This window comes from Nerophis ophidion, linkage group LG28 (assembly GCF_033978795.1).
Source record: "Nerophis ophidion isolate RoL-2023_Sa linkage group LG28, RoL_Noph_v1.0, whole genome shotgun sequence".
Classification (NCBI taxonomy): domain Eukaryota; kingdom Metazoa; phylum Chordata; class Actinopteri; order Syngnathiformes; family Syngnathidae; genus Nerophis; species Nerophis ophidion.
Window position 1 is genome coordinate 5,260,851 of NC_084638.1, and position 21,673 is coordinate 5,282,523.

Consider the following 21,673-nt stretch of genomic DNA (forward strand, 5'->3'; position numbering starts at 1 on the left):
ACACACACACTCGGTGTGGTGAAATGACCCTCTGCATTTGATCCATCCCCTGGGAGGTGAGGGGGAGGAGTGAGCAGCAGCGGTGGGCACGCTCGGGAAACATTTTGGTGATTTAGCCCCCAATTCCAACCCCTTGATGCTGAGAGGTAATGGGTCCCCATTTTTATAGTCTTTGGTATGACTCGGCCAGGGGTTTGAACTCACGACCTACCGATCCCAGGGAGTACACTATGTTTGCAAATTCCGGAAGGAAGTCCAGCACAGGAGAAGACAAAAGATCGAGTGAAGACAATTCAAAGAAATCTTTTATTAAGATTTTAAACATCAGAAACAAAAAAAAAGAACATTTACACAAATCCTTTTTGTTCACAATCTCTGATCTGCAAACAGACGGGGGGGAAAGTCAAGAAGAAGACAAACCGAAAGGGGGAAAAGACACCACCGTCGTCAGGATCCGAGGGACTGAGGGTCTGGGACTGGCAAACAGGGACGGGGGGGGGGGGGGGGGGGGGGACGTCACAACATTGAATGAATTAAAAAATAAGTTCTTAATGAGCCAATCCCGTGGACTGGACAGACTTAGACTTCAAACGAGTCCAGGAACCGCCTGGACCTGATCCAGGACTGGGTCAACCACACTAAAAGATGAAACCTTGTCTCGGACCCTGACCTCAGTTTTGAAAAGGAGCGTTTCACAGCTTTGATCAGTTTTTAGTCTCAATGTGCTCGGGAACCATCACAGGACAAACCAACCGGACCAGCGAGACGGACCAGAAGTCCTATAGAACCAGGAATCAAAAACCACATGGAGACAAGTCGCCCGTCGTTGCTTAGCGAGCGCATTGACTTTGAGGTCCAACGGGGACCCGAAGCTGAAACCAAGACGTCCCGTCACTTGACGTAAAGGAGGAACCAAACAAGGGGCATGGCGAGGGGGGCGTGGCCCGAGCTCCTGCTACGTCTCGAACTGGGTGAGCAGCGCGCGCACTTCGGGCGTCAGTTGTTTGGCGGCGCTGGCGGCCTCTGAAATGGCGCGGCGGTACGGTCCCTTCCTCTTTCGGTCGAAGCGTGACTGGAAGCTTTCCAGGAAGGGCGAGAGTTGCGAGAGCGGCAGGAAGGAGGTGGTGGGCGAGCCGAACCAAGACACCCGCGCTTCCTGCTGCACGGCCAGGACGGCGTTGGCGCGCCTCGCCACCGTGATGCCGAGCACGCGCGCCGGCCACCAGGGGAACCCGTAGATTTTGGCCCAGACGATATCGCCCACGCACACCGTGCGACCGTCGGGGAGCAAACACTTGGACACGGACTTGGAAAAGACCGAGGACGACGACGAAGACGAGGAAGAGGAGGAGGACGACGTGGAAGACTTGCGGCGCCTTTTCAGTTCGCCTCGTTCGTCTTCCTCCACCTCGCCGCCGACCCGCGTCTCCACGCAAGCGTTTGGCGGACAGGAGGAGGAGGGGCAAGGAGGCACTAAAAGGGGCGGGTCTTCGGGAGGGGGGAGGTCTACTGTCTGTGCAACGCTGCAAGGAGGAGGAGGAGGAGCCTCCTTGGTCTCAGCCGGCGTCTCCACCGCAACACAATTAGAGGGCAGTGGCGTGGGACAGCGGGAGGGGGGCGGGGCCTGGAGTGGGTTCACTGCAGGGGGGGGGCTTGAGGTTGAGGAGCGAGCGGTGAGTTTCGGAGGCGAGGAAGAAGGGGGAGCCTGAGCGTCATCGGTGCGATACCTTTGCGGTTTGACACGCATTCGAGGCGGCAGCGCGGACTGCGAGGTGGGGGAGACCAGGGCGGACTTAAGGTGCTGCAGGCGGCGGGTGAAGTGGACCTTCTGGTTGTGGTTCTGTAAGGCAGCAGCTCGGGTCATGGCCTTGGCGCCATCTTGGTTCTGGTTCTCGTCTTTGGAGCTCCGAAGCGGCGCCGGTTGCGAGTTCCTTGCCAGCTTCTTGAGAACCTGGCGCGCCTTGGAGCGCTCCACTGAGGGTCCTTTGGCCAGAACCTTCTTAGAGTTCAGCTTGAGACGCATGGGGCTTGGCGATGTCGGGGATGAAGCCACGCCCCTCAGAATGCGACCGGAGGATGACGACGACGACGTTGACAGCCGTATCCCTGATGGTGCGCGGCGATCCGAAGCTCCGCCGCGTCCTCCCTTGTCGTCGCTCCGGAGTCGTTTGAGCTCAGAAGACATCGGTACTTCAGCCGGCCTCCGTCGCCGTAACGCCTCCTCGCCCCTTAAGTCCACAGGCCCCCGGCGCCCTGCCGACGTGACCACGCCCTTGCACTTGTCGCAGAGCACCTGGCGGGGGCGGAGCTTGATGGCGTTCATGATGGAAGTCGGCTCCTCGTAACGGTACCGCCGCTTCGGTCGCTTGATCTTACGAGGCGGGGGCTGAGGTAACGCCTGGTTGTAGGTGTCTCTGATGAAAAGGGGAGGGGGGTATGGCGCCCCATCCTGGAACAGCGGCGGCGGCTTGGCGGTCCACGGGAAAGAAGGCGTGTCCCCGTTGGCCACTTCCTGCTTCGGGGACGCTTCATGGTTGTTTTCGGTCTTGACAGACGTCGGAGTGATGGGAATACCGTACGGTCCGAACCTGCACACACAACATGAGAACCTTACAGACTCAAACTCAAACATTCACAAAGCTTTCAAAATAAAGGGGTTAAAAGTGTATTTTTGTCTGGAATACTTTTATTATGTTGAACCTCTGACAAACCTTAGGACTAATTCTTCTTCTTCTTCTTGTCCTTTGAACAAGAAGAAGACAATGTTCACATTGTGTCATTGCTGTTTTACATGCAGAGGAGCATGTTCGGCAGTACACAATCACTGAGTACTTACAAGCAGACACGGTATGTAGACAGAAAAGGGAGAACGGACGCATTTTGGCTTGAAAACTAACAATAAAGGTGAAGTTGTAACACTGAAACCCCAGGTGCTTTAAAAGGGAACATTATCACAATTTCAGAAGGGTTAAAACCAATAAAAATCAGTTCCCAGAGGCCTTTTTTTATTTTTCGAAGTTTTTTTTCCTAAATTTTACCCATCACGCAATATCCCGAAAAACGGCTTCAAAGTGCCTGATTTTCACCATCGATATATCCACCCGTCCATTTGCCTGTGACGTCACTGCGTGATGCCAATACGAACACATGGCAGATAGAAAAGAAAGATATAGCGACATTAGCTCGGATTCAGACTCGGATTTCAGCGGCTTAAGCGATACAACAGATCACGCATGTATTGAAACGGATGGCTGGAGTGTGGAGGCAGATAGCGAAAACGAAATTAAAGAAGAAACTGAAGCTATCACGACAGACAGCGGCAACAAGGACCTAACCAACGATTGCATCTTTTGACCACTGGTGCAACTTGAATCCGTCGATTGGTATGTGTTTGTTTGGTGTTAAATGTAGGTGGAGGGAAAGGCTGGATGCAAATATAGCTACAAATGAGGCATAATGATGCAATATGTATATAGAGCTAGCCTAAATAGCATGTTAGCTTCGATTAGCTTGCAGTCATGCCGCGACCAAATATGTCTGATTAGCACATAAGTCAATAAAATCAACAAAACTCACCTTTGTGATTTCGTTGACTTTATCATTGGAAATGCATCTGCTTTGTGTGTCGCATGATATCCACACATCTCTGTGCCATCTCTGTCGTAGCACCGCTATCGTCGGTCCGCATATTTTGACCACTGGTGCAACTTGAAGCCGTCAATTGGTATGTGTTTGTTTGGCATTAAATGTGGGTGGAGGGAAAGGCTGGATGCAAATATAGCTACAAATGAGGCATAAAGATGCAATATGTACATACAGCTGGACTAAATAGCATGTTAGCATCGATTAGCTTGCAGTCATGCCGTGAGCAAATATGTCTGATTAGCACATAAGTCAATAACATCAACAAAACTCACCTTTGTGATTTCGTTGACTTTATCATTGGAAATGCATCTGCTTTGAGTGTCGCAGGACATCCAAACATCTCTGTGCCATCTCTGTCGTAGCACCGCTATCGTCGGCAAAGTGTGCAGAACAAACGAGGGACTTTCGCATATTTTGACCACTGGTGCAACTTGAATCCGTCGATTGGTATGTGTTTGTTTGGCATTAAATGTGGGTGGAGGAAAAGGCTGGATGCAAATATAGCTACAATGAGGCACAATGATGCAATATGTACATACAGCTGGACTAAATAGCATGTTAGCATCGATTATCATGCCGTGACCATTGATATGTTTGATTAGCACACTCCACGTAAGTCAACTTGAATTCGTCACTGATCGTGTTGTTACACCCTCCGACAACACACCGACGAGGCATGATGTCTTCAAGCTACGGAAAACAGTCGGAAAAACGGAAAATAACAGAGCTGATTTGACTTGGTGTGTCATCGCTCCGACAGGCTATCAATTGAAAGGTGTTTAAATCGCCAAATTCACCCTTTTAGAGTTCGGAAATGGGTTAAAAAAACATATGGTCTTTTTTCTGCAACATCAAGGTATATATTGACGCTTAAGACACGGCTAGCTAGCTAGCAGCTAACATCCATCCGCAGTGTTGTAGCTACGTCTAAATCACTAATCATCGCCTCCATGGCGACGAATAAAGTAAGTTTCTTCCAAGTATCATCCCTGCAGGACGAGGAATAGCTAAAGTTGCTTCACTCCATACCGTAGCTCACCGGCGCCGTACCTGAATGTAAACAAACGCCATTGGTGGATCTACACTTGACATCCACTGTAATGATACTAAGTATAAGAGCGTATCTTGTCGAAACTGTGATTACATCTATATTTTTTAGCGTCACAAAATCTTTTTTTAAGTCCATATTATGTTTATAAACTCAGGAAAAATATGATCCTATAACGACTTGGTATCGGATTGATACCCACATTAGTGGTATCATCCAAAACTTATGCAAAGTATCAATGAACAGAATAATAAGTGATTATTACATATTAACAGAAGTGTAGATAGAATGTGTTAAAAGAGAAAGTAACCAGATACCGACATTAAATGAACGAGTATATTAATAATTCATTTTCGACCGCTTGTCCTTAATAATGTTGACAAAATAATAGAAAGATAAAATGACAGAATATGTTACTGCATATGTCAGCAGACTAAATTAGGAGCATTTGTTTGCTTACTTACTAATAAAAGAAAAGTTGTCTTGTATGTTCAATTTTATTTAAGGACAAACTTGCAATAAGAAACATATGTTTAATCTACCCTAAGATATTTTGTTAAAATAACGCCAAAAATGCCATTTTTCGTGGTCCCCTTTATATAGAAAAGTATCGAAAGGCACCGGTACCAAAATAACACTAGTCTCTTTAAATCGTCACTACATCACCAGGGAGGAAACACAGGGTCGATACATGGAGGCAGACACAATTATCCACTCTTTTTCTACCGCTTATTCTGTTCAGGGTCTAGTGCTGCAAAACATATTCAGATATAGCCCAAGTTCTCCCACTTAAAATGATGACAGAGGTCTGTCATTTTCATCATAGGTACACTTCAACTGTGAAAGACAGAATGTGAAAAAATAATCCAGGACTTCACATTGTAAGAATTTTAAAGAATTTATTTGTAAATTATGCTGGAAAATAAGTATTCAAAGCTTTCACTGATGGAAGGAGGTATTGGCCCAAAATCTCACGATACATGGCCCCATTCATTCTTTCCTCAACACGGATCAATCGTCCTGTCCCCTTAGCAGAAAAACAGCCCAAAAGCATGATGTTTCCACCCCCATGCTTCACAGTAGGCGTGGTGTTCTTGGGATGCAACTCAGTATTCTTCTTCCTCCAAACACGACCAGTTGAGTTCATACCAAAAAGTTCTATTTTGGTTTCATCTGACCACATGACATTCTCCCAATCCTCTGCTATATCATCCATGTATCCGTTTTAGTATAAATTCCAATCGCCGTGTTTGGAGGAAGAAGAAAACTTAGTATAAAGTATAAAGTCCTTTTTTTTGATTGATTGATTGAGATTTGTATAAATATATTGCACAGTACAGTACATATTCCGTACAATTGAACACAAAATGGTAACACACCAATAAGTTTTTCAACTTGTTTAATTTGGGGTCCACGTTAATCAACATTAAACTGCCTCAAGTTGTTGCACAGACTAAATAAAATGTCAAAACGTTTCTTCTACATATAAAAAGTTCAACATTAAAGTTTCAATTCAACTCAGCCTCAGATTAACTTTTCTTTTCCCACCCAGCCTGGCTAACTTGGCAGTAAGAGGATATATGGACTCATTGTTCTTCCACCATAGAAGTGGGTCAAAATTTAGTTTTTTAATGCAATATGGACTTAAATCTGCTGCTATAAAAACATTCGTTATTGCTTTAGCCCTGCCTGACTCGCCGAGGGGAGGCTGCTTAAATGCGGTGGTGACACTTCAAATTGGTTAGCATGTGTTATGAGAGTAGCGTATGTGTGTGTGTGTGGCCCTTTAATATGTGACAGCATGTGAGGTGAGTGTGCGGGCGAGCGAGGTGAGGGAGCGGTAGCTGAGTGCGGGGAGTGGCTAGTGTTTTATTGGATTGGCTGTGTGCAAGACCTCAATAAAGCCACGATTTGCAACTAATCGCCGGACTCTTCATTTACCCTGGAGTCTGGAGCTGTGGAGACCCGTTACTGGGTAGAGTGAAGGGTGTTGCCCCCGTGAATACATCAGCCCTGGAGGAGTGTCTCCCCTGCGCTCCTCAACTACGGTCTGGGAGCTGGAAAGGTGCAACACATGTTTGACGTGTTGTCAGAAGCGGCTGCTGAACAATGTCAGCAAACCTCCATCCTCCATTGTTGTATCGCGCAGCCAAAGTGTTCTCAAACAGGAGATCTTAACGAGGCAGGAGGGTCTTCCAGCTCTGGCTTTTACATGTTGTCCTAGCCCGGTCGCTGCTAGCATGTGTACTCGTTCGGTACACCTCCGAACCGAACCGAAACCCCTGTACCGAAACGGTTCAATACAAATACACGTACCGTTACGCCCCTAGTTTAGATAGGAGTATGACCTTTCTTAAATGGGAAAACACATTGTCTCTTGTTCATGTTGAAGCTAGACCCTACATAATTGCATCAACGTGTGGTTATCAGTCATGCTTTTTCAAACATTTTAATGTGACACGGTATTTCTAACCATGGACAATTTTACAGATATTATCATTACTTTATGTGCATGTAGTACAAACGCCTGCAGTCGCTGCTCAGAGTGACCGTTCTGCCTCTTGGAGCCATAACAACATGGGTATATGGTGACTACGGACGCTAGAAAAGTTACTGACCACATTTGTATTTTTATTCATCGTGGTGAATTGACTTACCGAATATTGCCCGAGGCCTACATCTAGCTGAAGACCGCAGACACGTTACGACACGACCATTCTAAGCCCCGTCCTACTCTAAGCGACGCCCCCTTAAAAAGGCATGCCCGCAGGGGTGAGAATGACGCAAGTGAAGAAATTTGTCCTGACACAAAAAGTATACACCGGAGGACAGACATAGTTGATGTTGCTTTTATTTTGAAAGTGCAACACAACGTCCTTCACACAAGTGCCGTGACTGAGTTACCATGCAGCAGGCGATGTGTACGGAACGTTGCCACAACTTATTAATGAGGTTTGGCGTTTGTGATCTGGGTTGGTTACTCATCCTTTCTTCACCAAACATATGTTTTGCCGCTACTTATTTCCCAAGACTTAAGTTTTGAACCCTGCCTCTTATAAAACTGTGCGGTTAATCCATGGATTTTTCTTGTAAATAGAAATGTCCTGTCCCCTTAGCAGAAAACCAGCCCCAAAGCATGATGTTTCCACCCCCATGCTTTACAGTAGGTGTGGTGTTCTTGGGATGCAACTCAGTATTCTTCTTCCTCCTAACACGACGAGTTGAGTTGATACCAAAAAGGATACATGGATGATACAGCAGAGGATTGGGAGAATGTCATGTGGTCAGATGAAACCAAAAAATAACTTATTGGTATAAACTCAACTCGTCGTGTTTGGAGGAAGAAGAATACTGAGTTGCATCCCAAGAACACCATACCTACTGTGAAGCATGGGGATGGACACATCATGCTTTGGGGCTGTTTTTCTGCTAAGGGGACAGGACGATTGATCCGTGTTAAGGAAAGAATGAATGGGGCCATGTATCGTGAGGTTTTTGCCAAAACCTCCTTCCATCAGTGAGAGCTTTGAGTGGTTGACCACATACTTATTTTCCAACATAATTTACAAATAAATTCTTTAAAATTCCTACAATGTAAATACCTGGATATTTTTTTCTCCACATTCTGTCTCTCACAGTTGAAGTGTACCTATGATGAAAAGGACAGACCTCTGTCATCATTTTAAGTGGGAGAACTTGCACAATCGCTGGCTGACTAAATACTTTTTTGACCCACTTTAAGTGTTACCATGTTTTTTTACAGGTGCACAAAATGAAGCGTGCATGAACAACACCTTGTTCAAACAACAAAACCAACACAGTGCATGAACTCACAACAAATTACCCACTTGCAAATCAGTGACTTCTGCTGTTGCCGTATCTGTAATGCGCCGTTAGGGAGAAGTTTTTATTCACACGATGAGTCGGGTGTGTTTCGATCGAACCCAGGTTAAGAACCCCTGCCTTATATATAACCCTAACCCTCTAACCCTGGCCCTAACCCTTTTAAAATAAGTCTTTGTTACTTAGAATATGTTCCCCATACTAAAGTGTTCCCAAAAACATATAACTTTGTTTTGAATTTAAAAAAAAAACATTTTATTTTTCACTAAAGAAGGGTTCGGTGGATGTGCTTATGAAACTGGTGGGGTTCGGTACCTCCAACAAGGTTAAGAACCACTGTTCTAAAGTGAGTTTGACACCCCTGAGCTAAGGTGAAAGAGTTACCGTATTTCCTTGAGTATAGTATGCGCCTGCCTTGAATTACTGCCAGGTCAAACTCGCTTCCCAAAATAATTAGCGCATTCTTAGTATTACTGCCTGGTCAAACTCGCCTTGTCACGAGTGACAAGTCCCCTGTCGTCATTTTCAAAATGGAGGAGACTGATTTCAATACTGGTAATTTGAAATCGCATAAAGGGAAGAAGATTAAGAGCTATTCAGTAGGCTTTTAAAGGCCTACTGCAACCCACTACTAGCCACCACACAGTCTGATAGTTTATATATCAATGATGAAATATTAACATTGCAACACATGCCAATACGGCCTTTTTAGTTTAATAAATTACAATTTTAAATTTCCCGGGATTTTCGTCTTGAAAACGTCGTGTAATGATGACGTGTACGCAGGACGCCACAGGGTTTTAGGAAGTATGAACACTGCACACACACACAGCTAAAAGTCGTCTGCTTTAACGGCATAATTACACAGTATTTTGGACATCTGTGTTGCTGAATCTTTTGCAATTTGTTCAATTAATAATGGAGAAAGACGGAGTTGGGAAGCTTTAGCCTTTAGCCACACAAACACACGGTGATTCCTTGTTTAAAATTCCTGGTGGTGAAACTTTACTATCCATCCATCCATTTTCTACCGCTTATTCCCTTTCGGGGTCGCGGGGGGCGCTGGCGCCTATCTCAGCTACAATAGGGCGGAAGGCAGGGTACACCCTGGACAAGTCGCCACCTCATCGCAGGGCCAACAATGATAGACAGACACCTCACAATATGAAGTTCCTGCAGTCCTGGGTTCAAATCCAGGCTCGGGATCTTTCTGTGTGGAGTTTGCATGTTCTCCCCGTGAATGCGTGGGTTCCCTCCGGGTACTCCGGCTTCCTCCCACTTCCAAAGACATGCACCTGGGGATAGGTTGGTTGGCAACACTAAATTGGCCCTAGTGTGTGAATGTGAGTGTGTGAAACTTTACTATGGATCAGAAAACATGGATCCCGACCACATGTCAACCAGCAGGTTTCGGTGAGAAAATTGTGGTTGAAAAGTCAGTTCTTACCGGAGAAAAGCTGAGCTTGTGCCGTCCATAGCTGCCGTCGACTTCCCTGAGACACTGTGCGTCAAGACACCCGTGGAGACACCCCTCCGACTATCAGGTAATATTAAAGTGGAACATTATCACCAAACCTATGTAAGCGTCAATATATACCTTGATGGTGCAGAAAAAAGACCATATATTTTTTTAACCGATTTCCGAACTCTAAATGGGTGAATTTTGGCGAATTAAACGCCTTTCTGTTTATCGCTCTGTAGCGATGACGTCAGAACGTGACGTCACCGAGGTAATACAGCCGCCATTTACATTTTCAACCCATTGTAAACATTGGGTCTCAGCTCTGTTATTTTCCGTTTTTTCGACTATTTTTTGGAACCTTGGAGACATCGTGCCTCGTCGGTGTGTTGTCGGAGGGTGTAACAACACTAAGAGGGAGGGATTCAAGTTGCACCACTGGCCCGAAGATGCGAAAGTGTCTGCCGCCAGACCCCCATTGAATGTGCCGGAGTGTCTGCACATTTTACCGGCGATGACAGACATGGCACAGAGATGTATGGATAACCTGCAGATGCATTTCCAACGATAAAGTCAACGAAATCACAAAGGTGAGTTTTGTTGATGTTCTTGACTTATGTGCTAATCAGACATATTTGGTCGCGGCGTGACTGCCAGCTAATCGATGCTAACATGCTACACTAATCGATGCTAACATGCTATTTACCGCTGGTGCTAAAGCAGACATGGCACAGAGATGTATGGATAACCTGCAGATGCATTTGCAACTATAAAGTCAACGAATTAACAATGGTGAGTTTTGTTGATGTTGACTGCCAGCTAATCGATGCTAACATGCTATTTACCGGCAGTGCTAAAGCAGACATGGCGCAGATATGTATGGATAACCTTGCGTTTCCTTCCACCCACATTTAATGCGAAAAAAACACTTACCAATCGAAGGATTTAAGTTGCTTCAGTGTCACAAGTTGCGAAAGTCCTGATCGTTTGGTCCGCACATTTTACCGGCGATGCTAACGCAGCTATTCGGCCATGCTATGGCTCTGAATAGCGTCAATAGCTTCAGTTTCTTCTTCAATACTTTCATATTCCAACCATCAGTTTCAATACATGCGTAATCTGTTGAATCGCTTAAGCCGCTGAAATCCGAGTTTGAATCCGAGCTAATGTCGCTATATCTTGCTGTGCTATTCGCCATTGTTTGTTTGTATTGGCAACACTGTATGACGTCACAGGAAAATGAACAGCGTCTTCGCAGAGAGCGAAAAAAAGGCACTTTAAAGCTTTTTTTTTAGGGATATTCCCAGACCGGTAAAATTTTGAAAAAAACTTCAAAAAATACAACAAGCCACTGGGAACTGATTTTTATTGTTTTTAAACCTTTTGAAATTGTGATAATGTTCCCCTTTAAACTCAGTAAAACACTAGCAACACAATAGAAAGATAAGGGATTTCCCAGAATTAACCTAGTAAATGTGTCTAAAAACATCGGAATCTGTCCCACTGCAATCGCATTTATTTTTTGTAACTTTTTTTTCTTTTCTAGTCCGTCGCAATCAATATCCTCAAACACGAATCCTTCATCCTCGCTCAAATTAATAGGGAAATTGTCGTTTTCTCGGTCTGAAAAACACTTTTTGTTGGAGGTTCCCATTAAAAACAATGTGACATCATCGTCTGCGACTTCCGATAGAGGAAGGGTTTTTCTCTTTTTTTAGAGCCTCACTCTTACTTTCCTCATCCACGAATATTTCATCCTCGCTCAAATAAATGGGGAAATCGTCGTTTTCTCTGTCCAAATCAGTCTCGCTGCTGGTGGCCATGATTGTAAACAATGTGCGGATGTGAGGAGCTCCACAACCCGTGACGTCATGCGCACATCGTCTGCTACTTCCAGTACAGGCAATGCTTTTTTATTTTGGACCAAAAGTTGCGAACTTTATCGTGGATGTTCTCTACTAAATCCTTTCAGCAAAAATATGGCAATATTATTTTATACATAGATTGGACCTGCTATCCCCGTTTGAATAAGAAAATCTCATTTCAGTAGGCCTTTAGGGTCCGAGCTTACATCACACTCAAATTTTTACTGCATACCTTTGGTAAGTGCCGGAGTGAGAAGAGGTTTTCAAATAATTAGCGCATGCTTACTTTTACCACATGCCTTTCCAGAACAAAAATGTTAAAAGAAATTCAAAATACTTTGAAATAAGATTTAAATTTGATTCTACAGAGTTTCTAGATTTGCCAGAATATTTTTGAATTTTAATCATAAGTTTGAAGAAATATTTCACAAATATTCTTTGTTGAAAAAACAGAAGCAAAAATGAAGAATTAAATTAAAATGTATTTATTATTTTTCTCTTAGCACCGAAAGTTGCGAATTTTATACATAGATTGGAACTGCTATCCCCGTTTGAATAAGAAAATCTCATTTCAGTAGGCCTTTAAGGTCCGAGCTTACATCACACTCAAATTTTTACTGCATACCTTTGGTAAGTGCCGGAGTGAGAAGAGGTTTTCAAATAATTAGCGCATGCTTACTTTTACCGTATGCCTTTCCAGAACAAAAATGTTAAAAGAAATTCAAAATACTTTGAAATAAGATTTAAATTTGATTCTACAGAGTTTCTAGATTTGCCAGAATATTTTTGAATTTTAATCATAAGTTTGAAGAAATATTTCACAAATATTCTTTGTTGAAAAAACAGAAGCAAAAATGAAGAATTAAATTAAAATGTATTTATTATTTTTCTCTTAGCACCGAAAGTTGCGAATTTTATACATAGATTGGACCTGCTATCCCCGTTTGAATAAGAAAATCTCATTTCAGTAGGCCTTTAAGGTCCGAGCTTACATCACACTCAAATTTTTACTGCATACCTTTGGTAAGTGCCGGAGTGAGAAGAGGTTTTCAAATAATTAGCGCATGCTTACTTTTACCGCATGCCTTTCCAGAACAAAAATGTTAAAAGAAATTCAAAATACTTTGAAATAAGATTTAAATTTGATTCTACAGTTTCTAGATTTGCCAGAATATTTTGGAATTTTAATCATAAGTTTGAAGAAATATTTCACAAATATTCTTTGTTGAAAAAACAGAAGCAAAAATGAAGAATTAAATTAAAATGTATTTATTGTTTTTCTCTTAGCACCAAATTTTATCGTAGATGTTCTCTACTAAATCCTTTCAGCCAAAATATGGCAATATCGCGAAATGATCAAGAATGACACAGAATGGACCTGCTATCCCCGTTTGAATAAGAAAATCTCATTTCAGTAGGCCTTTAAGGTCCAAGCTTACATCACACTCAAATTTTTACTGCATACCTTTGGTAAGTGCCGGAGTGAAAAGATGTTTTCAAATAATTAGCGCATGCTTACTTTTATCGCAAGCCTTTGGTAAGCGCAGGAGTGAGAATAGGTTTTAAATCAATTAGCGCTCCAATGAAATATGAAAAATAAATTATTATGATGTATTTTATTAATTAATATTCAATGACGTCACGAATTTACCTTTTGGAGACGTCCATCAGGACCCCTGAGAACACCTTCTCGCCCACCCGGAACGACACAACCAGCGCGTCATCGATGACGTGGTCCAAGGAGACCCGGACCTCGGAGCCGAGGCTCAGGTCCTGCACGCAGCCCAGCCGCGGAGCACCGCGGGCGGCCTCCGCTTCGGCCTTTCCCGACCGCGCGGAGACATCTTCGGGGTAGACCTCCAGCTTCGGGGAACGGCACGGCGGAGGCGGTTCTCGCAAGCCGCAAAACTGCGTTTCACCAGAACCAGGCTCGGGACCACCGGTACCGTCTTGAGGGCTAAGCTCGGGTTGGACCAAAGCCGTGTAGGTTCGTTCCCTGCCCGCAGTCTGGACGCGGTCCGTGGTCGGTTCCGCCGGTTCCGCCAGGGACAGTCCGGCCTCGGTACCGGGCGGGGGGGCCGGATAGGAGTGCAGGAAAACGGCGGAGGTCTGCGCGGTGATGCTGCGGCACGCCGCCATGTTCCAAGCCGCTTCCGGACTCCCCGGTACTCCCGGGGAGAACCGCTCGGTGCCGACTCGGTCCAGCTGGAAGTTATTCATTATTTCGTCGTTTGTGGCCTTTTCACACAGGACTTTTCCCGCCCCGGGCTCGTGCTCCGGCCTGACATGGCGGCGCTCCTCCCCGTTCTCATCGCCCGATAGCGGGATAGACAGCTCCACGACCGGGTCCAGCTCCGGCGCCCCGTCCTTCTCCTCGGAGGCTACCGCGCGTCCCGAGAACGCGGGGCCCAGTTCCGGGGAGCCCTCGTCGGTCGTCGTTGTTGTGAGAATCGCCGCAGCTCCTGGCTCGGTGGCCACGGCCGCCATTTTCTTCCGCTGTGCAACCGAACCTGCGTCGTCCCGCCCCCCTCCATCTACAAACAGTAAGTCAGCAAACGGCCCGTGAGTGGCTGTCGAAGCTGTCAATCAAATGAGGGACTGAAAGCAACCAATCGGCGGGTTTTAGAGGAGGAAGTATGATGACGTCAACGAGGAACAAAACATCTGCTTGATATTCTCTATTTATCTGATTTTCTATTTTATATATGTGACGATGATTTTGTTTTATACTGTTTCTTTTCATATACATCAGGGGTCACCAACCTTTTTGAAACCAAGAGCTACTTCTTGGGTACTGATTAATGCGAAGGGCTACCAGTTTGATACACACTTAAATAAATTGCCAGAAATAGCCAATTTGCTCAATTTACCTTTAATAAATAAATCTGTATATATAAAAAAAATGGGTATTTCTGTCTGTCATTCCGTCGTACATTTTTTTTCCTTTTACGGAAGGTATTTTGTAGTGAATAAATGATGAAAAAACACTTAAAAGAGGAGAAAACAAGAAAAAAATCAAAATTTGAAACATAGTTTATCTTCAATTTCGACTCTTTAAAATTCTAAATTCTACCGACAAATATGAAGGGAAAAACTAGCTAATTCGAATCTTTTTGAAAAAATTTAAAAAAGATTAGTAATTTTTCCTGATTAAGATTAATTTTAGAATTTTGATGACATGTTTTAAGTAGGTTAAAATCCAATCTGCACTTTGTTAGAATATATAACAAATTGGACCAAGCTATATTTCTAACAAAGACAAATCATTATTTCTTCTAGATTTTCCAGAACTAAAATGTTAAAAGAAATTCAAAAGACTTTGAAATAAGATTTAAATTTGATTCTACAGATTTTCTAGATTTGCCAGAATAATATTTTTGAATTTTAATCATAAATTTGAAGAAATATTTCACAAATATTCTTCGTCGAAAAAACAGAAGCTAAAATGAAGAATTAAATTAAAATGTATTTATTATTTTTCACAATAAAAAAAATACATTTATTTGAACAGTGATTTAAATTGTCAGGAAAGAAGAGGAAGGAATTTAAAAGGTAGAAAGGTATTTATGTTTAAAAATCCTAAAATCATTTTTAAGGTTGTATTTTTTCTCTAAAATTGTCTTTCTGAAAGTTATAAGAAGCAAAGTAAAAAAAAATTAATGATTTTATTTAAATAAGTGAAGACCAAGTCTTTAAAATATTTTCTTGGATTTTCAAATTCTATTTGAGTTTTGTCTCTCTTAGAATTAAAAATGTCGAGCAAAGCCAGACCAGTTTGCTAGTAAATAAATACAATTTAAAAAATCGAGGCAGCTCACTGGTAAGTGCTGCTATTTGAGCTATATTTAGAACGGGCCAGCGGGCGACTCATCTGGTCCTTACGGGCTACCTGGTGCCTGCGGGCACCGCGTTGGTGACCCCTAATAGACATACTCTATCAATCAACAACTGGATAAAGCTTTCCACTCCAAAAAAAAAAAAAAATCTGCTTGTGATTAAGTGTGAACTGATGGGTGTGAAGAGATGTGAAATGAGGTCTATATGTCAAATTCCAGTTAAGGATAGTATTAATTACCTACGAATACTTATCACTAAAAATCAGAGTTCTAGATCAGTCTTGAACTTTAATCCAATTGTAGAAAAAACTAAAAAAAGATTTAACCAATGGCTACAGAGAGATTTATCCTAAAAGGCAGAACCTTGCTTTCCAAAGCAGAAGGTATCTACAGGCTTACATATGCAGCTATTTCTTTATATCAGGGGTCACCAACACGGTGCCCGCGGGCACCAGGTCGCCCGTAAGGACCAGATGAGTCGCCCGCTGGCCTGTTCTAAAAATAGCTCAAATAGCAGCACTTACCAGTGAGCTGCCTCTATTTTTTGAATTGTATTTATTTACTAGCAAGCTGGTCTCGCTTTGCTCGACATTTTTAATTCTAGGAGAGACAAAACTCAAAATAGAAATTTAAAATCAAAGAAAATATTTTAAAGACTTGGTTTTCACTTGTTTAAATAAATTAATTTGGTTTTTTTTATTTCTTTGCTTCTTATAACTTTCAGAAAGACAATTTTAGAGAAAAAATACAACCTTAAAAATGATTTTAGGATTTTTAAACACATATACCTTTTTACCTTTTAAATTCCTTCCTCTTCTTTCCTGACAATTTAAATCAATGTTCAAGTAAATTTATTTTTTTTATTGTAAAGAATAATAAATACATTTTAATTTAATTCTTCATTTTAGCCTCTGTTTTTTTGACGAAGAATATTTGTGAAATATTTCTTCAAACTTATTATAATTAAAATAAAATAAAAATATTCTGGCAAATCTAGAAAATCTGTAGAATCAAATTTAAATCTTACTTCAAAGTCTTTTGAATTTCTTTTAAAATTTTTGTTCTGGAAAATCTAGAAGAAATGATTTGTCTTTGTTAGAAATATAGCTTGGTCCAATTTGTTAGATATTCTAACAAAGTGCAAATTGGATTTGAACCTATTTAAAACATGTCATCAAAATTCTAAAATTAATCTTAATCAGGAAAAAGTACTAATGATGTTCCATAAATTATTTTTTCAAAAAGATTCGAATTAGGTAGTTTTTCTCTTCTTTTTTTTGGTTGAATTCTGAATTTTAAAGAGTCGAAATTGAAGATAAACTATGTTTCAAAATTGTATTTTCATTTTTTTCCCCTGTTTTCTCCTCCTTTAAACCGTTCAATTAAGTGTTTTTTCATCATTTATTCTCTACAAAAAACTTCCGTAAAAGGAAAAAAAATATACGACGGAATGACAGACAGAAATACCCATTTTTTATATATATAGATTTATTTATTAAAGGTTAATTGAGCAAATTGGCTATTTCTGGCCATTTATTTAAGTGTGTATCAAACTGGTAGCCCTTCGCATTATCAGTACCCAAGAAGTAGCTCTTGGTTTCAAAAAGGTTGGTGACCCCTGCTTTAGATGTTACCCAAAAAATATGTAAAACTATTGACAAAATACTGGTTGACTTTATTTGGAAAAACAAAATTCATTATATTAAGAAACCTGTTATAATGAGCAATTACAATCAGGGTGGTCTAAACTTCCTTGATTTCACTACACTAAACACTTTTAAAATTAATTGGATAAGACACTACTTGAAAGCCCTTACCTCAATTTGGAACTTTATTCCTCATCATGTATTTTCTAACCTTGGAGGCCTAAAATTTTTACTATTGTGTAATTATAACATTGTTAAAATAGACCTCCTTTTTAGACCAGTTGATCTGCCGCTTCTTTTCTTTCTCCTATGTCCCCCCCTCCCTTGTGGAGGGGGTCCGGTCCGATGACCATGGATGAAGTACTGACTGTCCAGAGTCGAGACCCAGGATGGACCGCTCGTCGGGACCCAGGATGGACCGCTCGCCTGTATCGGTTGGGGACATCTCTACGCTGCTGATCCGCTTGAGATGGTTTCCTGTGGACGGGACTCTCACTGCTGTCTTGGAGCCACTATGGATTGAACTTTCACAGTATCATGTTAGACCCGCTCGACATCCATTGCTTTCGGTCCCCTAGAGGGGGGGGGGTTGCCCACATCTGAGGTCCTCTCCAAGGTTTCTCATAGTCAGCATTGTCACTGGCGTCCCACTGGATGTGAATTCTCCCTGCCCACTGGGTGTGAGTTTTCCTTGCCCTTTTGTGGGTTCTTCCGAGGATGTTGTAGTCGTAATGATTTGTGCAGTCCTTTGAGACATTTGTGATTTGGGGCTATATAAATAAACATTGATTGATTGATTGAAAATTCCTGTTGCGCTCTTAAACTTCCACAAACAAGCCCTTCTAGCATGGACTCTTACATACAAGCACACTTTTTCTCCTACCAAATATTTCATCTGGAACATTAAAAATTGGTTCAACAATAACATTATTTTAGTGAGTCGGCTTTTCAATAAGGAAGGTCAACTTTTTAACTACCGAGAATTTCTCAACCATTTTAAAATACCTGTGACCCCCAAACAATTTGCCATTGTATTTGATGCCATTCCAACAGGTTTTATTATGTCGTACATGGCTTACACATCTCCTTTTTCTGTTGTAAAAAGTGTGAATGATCCACTAGAGCAGGGCAGGGGTGTCAAAGTCAAATAAAGAGTGGGCCGAAATTTAAAACTGAACAAAGCCGCGGGCCGAGGTTGAACAAATGAACCTTTTAATAGGGACCCAAACAAGTTTTGCATTGAATATTGAACAAGCAAGGCTTATATAACTCTATAGTGACATGCAAAACCGAGTTTTCTAATAATAATAATAATAAAAAAATATCAATGGCATATCAAATCAATCAATCAATCAATCAATGTTTACTTATATAGCCCTAAATCACTAGTGTCTCAAAGGGCTGCACAAACCACTACGACATCCTCGGTAGGCCCACATAAGGGCAAGGAAAACTCACACCCAGTGGGACGTCGGTGACAATAATGACTATGAGAACATGATACTGTGAAAGATCAATCCATAATGGATCCAACACAGTCGCGAGAGTCCAGTCCAAAGCGGATCCAACACAGCAGCGAGAGTCCCGTTCACAGCGGAGCCAGCAGGAAACCATCCCAAGAGGAGGCTGATCAGCAGCGCAGAGATGTCCCCAGCCGATACACAGGCGAGCAGTACATGGCCACCGGATCGGACCGGACCCCCTCCACAAAGGAGAGTGGGACATAGAAGAAAAAGAAAAGAAACGGCAGATCAACTGGTCTGAAAAGGGAGTCTATTTAAAGGCTAGAGCATACAAATGAGTTTTAAGGTGAGACTTAAATGCTTCTACTGAGGTAGCATCTCGAACTGTTACCGGGAGGGCATTCCAGAGTACTGGAGCCAGAAATGAAAAAGCTCTATAGCCCGCAGACTTTTTTTGGGCTTTGGGGATCACTAATAAGCCGGAGTCCTTTGAACGCAGATTTCTTGCCGGGACATATGGTACAATACAATCGGCAAGATAGGATGGAGCTAGACCGTGTAGTATTTTATACGTAAGTAGTAAAACCTTAAAGTCACATCTTAAGTGCACAGGAAGCCAGTGCAGGTGAGCCAGTATAGGTATATATGTATGTATATATGTATATAAAGGTATATACAGTATAGGTATATATGTATGTATATATGTATATAAAGGTATATACAGTATAGGTATATATGTATGTATATATGTATATAAAGGTATATACAGTACAGGTATATATGTATGTATATATGTATATAAAGGTATATACAGTACAGGCGTAATGTGATCAAACTTTCTTGTTCTTGTCAAAAGTCTAGCAGCCGCATTTTGTACCAACTGTAATCTTTTAATGCTAGACATGGGGAGACCCGAAAATAATACGTTACAGTAGTCGAGGCGAGACGTAACAAACGCATGGATAATGATCTCAGCGTCTTTAGTGGACAGAATGGAGCGAATTTTAGCGATATTGCGGAGATGAAAGAAGGCCGTTTTAGTAACGCTTTTAATGTGTGCCTCAAAGGAGAGAGTTGGGTGGAAGATAATACCCAGATTCTTTACCGTGTCGCCTTGTTTAATTGTTCGGTTGTCAAATGTTAGAGTTGTATTATTAAATAGAGTTCGGTGTCTAGCAGGACCGATAATCAGCATTTCCGTTTTTTTGGCGTTGAGTTGCAAAAAGTTAGCGGACATCCATTGTTTAATTTCATTAAGACACGCCTCCAGCTGACTACAGTCCGGCGTGTTGGTCAGCTTTAGGGGCATGTAGAGTTGGGTGTCATCAGCATAACAGTGAAAGCTAACACCGTATTTGCGTATGATGTCACCCAGCGGCAGCATGTAGATGCTGAAGAGTGCAGGGAAAAATTGAGTGCCTTTTTTCAATTTGCAGCCTTCTGAGGTAAATATCGAAATGAACTTTTTCCTCAGGTTTAGTAATACATTTGAAAATAAAATAACAATTATGAATAAATCAAACATTTAAACCTCGAAGTAGCAAGAGAAAGTGCATGAATAAAACGTTAATTATTGCCCAGTTTGCCACACTGATTTGCTTGGAACGAGCAATACTTATATAACTTAAAAGTGCAAAATCAACTTTAAAAAAAAAACCATCAATGGTAAAATAAATGAAACATTTAATGCCTCTTCTATTTGAAGCCTTCTGAGGTAAATATCAACATTACATTTTTCCACAGGCTAATAAATCTTAAAATAAAATAACAATGAGATGGGTGGGGTTAGGTGGTGGTAGGGGGGGGGTGCATATTGTAGTGTCCCGGAAGAGTAGTGCTGCAAGGGGTTGTGGGTATTTCTTCTGTTGTGTCTATGTTGTGTTACGGTGCGAATGTTCTCCCGAAATGTGTTTGTCATTCTTGTTTGGTGTGGGTTCACAGTGTGACGCATATTTTTAACAGTGTTGAAGTTGTTTATACGGCCACCCTCAGTCTGACCTGTATGGCTGTTGAGCAAGAATGCTGGCATTCACTTAAATGTGTGTATAAGTCGCATATATCATTTGACTGTTTGTATGGAGGAAAAGCGGACGTGACAACATATTGTAGACAACGCTAAAAGCAGTGCCTTTTAGGCACGCCCCCAATATTGTTGTCCGGGTAGAAATCTGGAGAAATTCGGGAGAATGGTTGGAAAATCGGGAGGGTTGGCAAGTATGAGTATTAGCGGCAAATTTTTCCACAGGCTAATAAATCTTAAAATAAAATAACAATGAGATGGGTGGGGTTAGGTGGTGGGGGGGGGGTGCATATTGTAGTGTCCCGGAAGAATAGTGCTGCAAGGGGTTGTGGGTATTTCTTCTGTTGTGTCTATGTTGTGTTACGGTGCGAATGTTCTCCCGAAATGTGTTTGTCATTCTTGTTTGGTGTGGGTTCACAGTGTGACGCATATTTTTAACAGTGTTGAAGTTGTTTATACGGCCACCCTCAGTCTGACCTGTATGGCTGTTGAGCAAGAATGCTGGCATTCACTTAAATGTGTGTATAAGTCGCATATATCATTTGACTGTTTGTATGGAGGAAAAGCGGACGTGACAACATATTGTAGACAACGCTAAAAGCAGTGCCTTTTAGGCACGCCCCCAATATTGTTGTCCGGGTAGAAATCTGGAGAAATTCGGGAGAATGGTTGGAAAATCGGGAGGGTTGGCAAGTATGAGTATTAGCGGCAAATTTTTCCACAGGCTAATAAATCTTAAAATAAAATAACAATGAGATGGGTGGGGTTAGGTGGTGGGGGGGGGGTGCATATTGTAGTGTCCCGGAAGAATAGTGCTGCAAGGGGTTGTGGGTATTTCTTCTGTTGTG

General features: G+C 42.2%; 1 protein-coding gene across 1 annotated transcript; it reads right to left on the reverse strand.

The window, feature by feature from the left end:
- Nucleotides 1-287: 287 nt before the first annotated feature.
- On the reverse strand, nt 288-14,394 carry pwwp2a (PWWP domain containing 2A). Its single transcript, XM_061891168.1, has 2 exons — nt 13,512-14,394; nt 288-2,588 (listed from the first exon to the last, which is right to left on the reverse strand). Exons 1-2 carry the CDS (start codon nt 14,345-14,347, stop codon nt 956-958), a joined length of 2,469 nt encoding a protein of 822 aa, XP_061747152.1. The 5' UTR covers nt 14,348-14,394; the 3' UTR covers nt 288-955.
- Nucleotides 14,395-21,673: the final 7,279 nt, after the last annotated feature.

What these genes read in the sequence shown, in the direction of transcription:
- pwwp2a (XM_061891168.1), bottom strand. Translation starts at nt 14,347, where the DNA reads ATGGCGGCCGTGGCCACCGAGCCAGGAGCTGCGGCGATTCTCACAACA. An exon ending in CTGATGGACGTCTCCAAAAG is followed by an intron (nt 2,589 to 13,511) that starts GTAAATTCGTGA and finishes TTGTGTGTGCAG; the next exon opens with GTTCGGACCGTACGGTATTC.